This window comes from Hipposideros armiger, unplaced genomic scaffold, assembly GCF_001890085.2.
Source record: "Hipposideros armiger isolate ML-2016 unplaced genomic scaffold, ASM189008v1 scaffold_97, whole genome shotgun sequence".
NCBI lineage: Eukaryota > Metazoa > Chordata > Mammalia > Chiroptera > Hipposideridae > Hipposideros > Hipposideros armiger.
This window is the reverse complement of record NW_017731447.1, coordinates 3,156,232-3,161,346: the sequence shown is the minus strand read 5'-3', so window position 1 is coordinate 3,161,346 and position 5,115 is coordinate 3,156,232. Positions and strand designations below refer to the sequence as shown.

At 37.8% G+C, this 5,115-nt stretch overlaps 1 protein-coding gene across 1 annotated transcript in view; it reads right to left on the bottom strand.

Annotated features, from left to right (window-relative positions):
- The window catches only part of TNPO3 (transportin 3), an 88,863-nt gene that overhangs the window by 49,025 nt on the left and 34,723 nt on the right, over positions 1-5,115 (bottom strand). The window contains exons 4-5 of the mRNA XM_019646091.1: positions 4,794-4,943; positions 2,318-2,493 (exon numbers count right to left, since the gene is read on the bottom strand). Of these exons, the coding sequence (XP_019501636.1) occupies positions 2,318-2,493; positions 4,794-4,943 (326 nt within the window). The remainder of the gene's footprint in view (positions 1-2,317; positions 2,494-4,793; positions 4,944-5,115) is intronic.

Genomic DNA, 5,115 nt, shown 5'->3' with positions numbered 1-5,115 from the left:
GAAGGAAGAAAAAAAGAAATAATTCAAGTAAGTTCCTGGCAAACACAAACACACACGCCCCCAAATCTTTGAAGCTCTTGATGTAAACTTATTACACAATTTCTTGGCCTTTATGCTTCCTAAATGACTACTCAATTTTATTAAGGCATAATGTTTACAAATGGAAGGACCTGATTGTACATTCCATCTACCAACTCAAACTTAAGGATACAATTTTGGAAAAATCCTACGTCTAAAACTAGTTGCTTTGGAGAAGAAATTTTGCTAATTAAATCATATAGATATCATAAAGCTTCAGCAAGAACTAAGAGTTACTTTCAGTTCCTCTTTGAGAACTATATTATTAAAAACCCTTAAACTAAGGCCTTAAAAGCTGAAGGATAAATGCCAGAAGAGCTCATCAGTAAAAATACAGCAGAGGTAAAGAAGAATTGATCTTGAATTACCAAAGTGGAGAATAAATGAAGGGAGAAAAATATATTAAGAGGCCAGGCTCAGTTCAGCCATAGGAGCAAGAAGAAGAATATTAAAACCTTTAGAAGTTCAATATAATATTTAAGAATGGGTCCGTTTGAATAAACTGAAAAAGTATAATACTGATAAGACAATGGGATGGAACAGAACCATTAACTGAATGAAAGGTTTTAAAAGGCCTTTGGTGCCTGGTATTACAGGCAAATACCCTTTTTTCTTGGCAAGTTTGGACTCATTTCACCCTCTGCGTTCTGTAACAGGACAAGCTACATAACAGAATTATAGACCTTATTAGGTACCACAGGGATATATTTTTCAGATTTCATCACAACAAATCAAGTTATCACCTGTTGTCAATTATGAGGAAGTGACAACTAAGTCAAGCTCGTGCCTTGGGAACCCAGGTGGCTGCTGTATGGACCACTGTGGCCGTAATGATGGCTATAAGGATGGTAGTGTTGACTGGATTCTTTGACTTCACTGGAGTGCTTACAAAAAAAAAAGACAAGCTCAGGTCCATTAACTCTTAGCGCAAGTCAGTCTGAGAACCAGAGTTTCCATGACAGCTGCAAACAAAGCTCTTGTTTTTTGTAGCTACAAGGCTGATATTGCTGAAACTCATACACAAAATTTAGTTGTGTGGCCTGCTGAATTAAGAACAACAGTTGAATTTATAATCTTACCAAGTTTCTCATGTGAAAGTTAGGAAACTGACAAAGAATGGGACTTGGAAGCTTTGAATGTAGACATCTGTTTGGATCCTAGTGAAACTGATAACCTTGAACCCCTCAGGTCACTCTGAGTCTCCCGTACTAGTGCAAGTAGCCTGCCTTCCAGAGTTTTTAGAGAAGACAAGCCTTCCTCAGCTTGAAAGCCCTATAATAACATCTTCTTAGACAGATGCTTTGAAAAGGGATGCCCATCCTTTTCAAGACCTACCACGACCATCCAGTGACACCCGTAACTAGAGTCACATCTCAGCAGGTTCTAGGGGGACAGGTACACACAAGAANCCAGGAAGAGCACAATGATGGTGCCAAATTGGGCCAGTGAAGCAACATCCTCCACAACTAGACTGAAGAACAAAAACGACAGCAACTTGTCTGTCAACCTTCCCCCAATTCCTCAGTGCTGTTCCTATCCCCCAATTCCCCAATAAAAATCTAAAAAAAAAATTCCCATCAAATCACACTTGGTACTTCAAAGTTCATCCCTAATTCTTTAAGCCTGACCTGTTGTAAGTGCAAAAAATTACTACTTTCCATGCTTACAACCTCTCCTTCTGCATCTTTTTTGCCACTCCGGGTATAGATGAGAATAGCACAGCATCTTTAGGATGCAGTGTGTATACTTATAGAGTCACAAAGAATCACAAAGGATAAATGAATAATAAAAAGTGACTTAAAAAGAACACCAGGCTGGGCCAGCTGAGTGGCTCAGTTGGTTAAGAGTGCAAGCTCTGAGCAACAGTCGCTGGTTCGATTCCCACATAGGCCAGCGAGCTGTGTCCGAGTTGAGCTGCTAACAGGTGGCAAGATGGCTCAGCTGGTGAGAGCACGTGCTTCTAACAACAAGGCTGCCAGTTTGACTACCGCATGGGATGGTTGGCTACACCTAACCACAACTAAGATTGAACACGGCACTTTGAGCTGAGCGGCCACAAGTTGCCGACGGGCGGCCGGATGGCGACTGGACTTGGAGCTGAGCTAGCTGCACCCTCCACAACTAAGACTGAAGGACAACAACTTGGCTGTTTCCTTTCCCCAATAACATCTTAAAAAAAAAAAAAAAAAGAACACCAGGCTATATTTGTGAACCCAGAACTACTGTCTTAAACACTCACTTATCTAAATCTTCACGTGCCACAGCCATATGATAGGCGGTCTCCAATGTCAGGACTCCTTGAAACAGTTGCATGGCTAATGGCAGGTTAGTCTCCACATTCTCAATGGCATAGAGAGCTGAGCACACACAGTCTGAAGCAGCTTCATGTAGGTTGGATGAGGTCTTATCTTGTTGCTGGGAAATAGCAGGAATAGGGAAGAAGTATGATCATTAAGCTATAATCCAAGCAATATGTAAATCATTATAGCTTGTTTCTGAACATGCAATTTAAATGCCTAAGAGCCTGACAGTCATGGCCTTCGACAAGACAATATCCATCCATCTTTCCAGTGCTATTTCTAAATATTCTCCTGCATGCCAACCAAATCAGACTTTTCTATACCTCATGATCACATGACTTCTAAAATCCATGTTTTTTTCCATACCAGTCCCTCCAAATGGAATGCCATGTGTTTCCTGCCCTATTTGGTCTGGAAATTGTTCCATCTTTTCTGACATTCAAGTACTATCTAAAATGAAAGGGCCCAACAAGTATCAAGGACCCATATATAACACATCAGTGTGATATTTCAGAATATCAAAGTTAAAGAGAGGTTCTTAAAGCTTCTGGGGAGGAGAAGGTAACTTAGAAAAGAGCAAAAATCAGACAGTTATCCAGCTTCTCATTAGCAATGATGTCTGCCAGCACACAAGAGGACTTGAAAATTGTGAAGGAAAAGAATACTGAATTCTATGCCTAGCTAAACCATCAATCAAGGATGAAAGCAAAATAAAAATATTTCTCAGGCATGCAAAAACTCAAAGTTTACTTCCCACATATCCTTCTGAGGAAGGTATCTGAGAAGGCTCAAAAAAGAGTTAATCCAATCCAGAAGCATAGTAAAGAGAAGTCCCAGGATGGCAGCTGGGAGCAGATCTAAAGAACAACTGATACAAATGAGAGAAAATCAGAAGGTTCAAGGAGGGAGGCCTCTAGGGTTTCTATTTAGCAGAGTGCAGTTGAGAGGCTAGATAAATTTAGTGAAGGCATATTAGTCTTTTGTGAATAAGAAAAAACAAAGACATTCAGGATCCTGGGGTGAAATTGAGTGGTGGATTCAAAAATATTCAATGTATTACTATGTTTTAAAAATTAAATAAATGTTCAGACTTATTCTTTTGCATATATCAAGCACTGTATTTTTAAAAAGTTTTTAAAGTAAGAACTATAGGAGAAAAAGCTATATAAGAAAGTCATGGTCCAAATACAAAGCCAACTAAAATATGGCATAATTTTGAACCACTGAATGAATTTAAGAATGAGGATGTATTTGACCCTGACTCTAGAAAAACTCTTCTTCTAAGAGGAGTCCTGACAGTGGGTCAATAGAGAAGATAACATAATCAAGGCACACTACTTAGCTTGTTACTTACCTCAATCTCAACACCCAGAAGACACCACTGTTTTAAGTTTGAAGCATATTCTAGACTGTCCTCCATTCATATGTAAACATATTTATAAATTTTTAAAATAAAAGTAGGATTTAATTTATTTATGCTGACTATTCTTCAATTTGGTGAAAGGAGAATCAAAATTTCCATTACTGAGGTAGGGCACTGACAGACATGGAGGCAAAGACAAGTACTAGCAAAACAATTATATCAGCATCCTAACTGAGTCTTAGCTTTTGGTGAAAGAAAGACAGCAGCAATATACTAACAATAATGAAATGTCAAAAATGTCTCCAAGAATGTGCTTTCCTTTTCTTTCTTTAATTCACTATCAATCTAGAATCATGATACCATCTTCTAAAAAATAGTGTACAAGCATACAACCATTATACACAGAGCTTTCATACTGATATGTTTTCATGGAGGGAAACCACCCAGGACAAAGAGACACAGTCATTCCCATCTGCAAGGACTTGCTCAATATTTGTGCTTGAGATATTGCTATGTTGTTTTGTCTAAAACTAGACTTACTCTAAGTACTCACTTATTCCTATCTACCAAAAAAGAGAAATGTATTAGTAGGCACTGTTACTTTCAAAATTTAAGGAAGAAATGCACAAACATGTAAAAAGACATTACTTATTCTGCTAATCTCAAAAACCCAAAATCCATCCTATACATACCCTGATTTTTAACTATCTCAACTACAAAGATAATATTCTGATCTATAACTGTCTCAAAGACCCAATGAACATTATTAAAACACAACTTTATACTTTAAAAACACGAAACCAATGGTTTTTTGTTACTTGGATTTTAATATGTAAATCATTGGTCTACATATAAGGCTGCTTTCCTACTAAACCTAACTACACTCTATTCTGAGTACTATAATACCTTGATTTGGTACTTGGGCAACAAGGAAGGGGCACTGCTGCTTTCCAATCACTGTGCAGAAATCTGAAAACACTGTTATGTCCCAGAAGGTTAGTCACTGTGAACTATGTGGCAGAAATACTTTCATAAACAAAGCCATTACTTACCAAAACCTCAAAAAGGAGTGCTAGTAACTTATTGTTAGCCATGAAGTTACTGTCCAAAACCCCCAAGTTAAACCAACTTCCCAAACAGCGAAAGACCTTCATAAGCATTTTCTCATCTGTTCCTGCTTTTTCTACACAGGTCATCTGAAAAGAAGAAAAAAGTCAAAACAAACAATGTCAATCTTTATATTTAAGCCACTATTACAATCAGGTGTAATAATGAGAAGGATGACAACAGTAACAGGTAAGAGTTAAAAGTGCTTTGTAAGGGCCAGATTTTGTTCTCAATACTCTTAATTCATTTAATCTCCACTAAAACTCT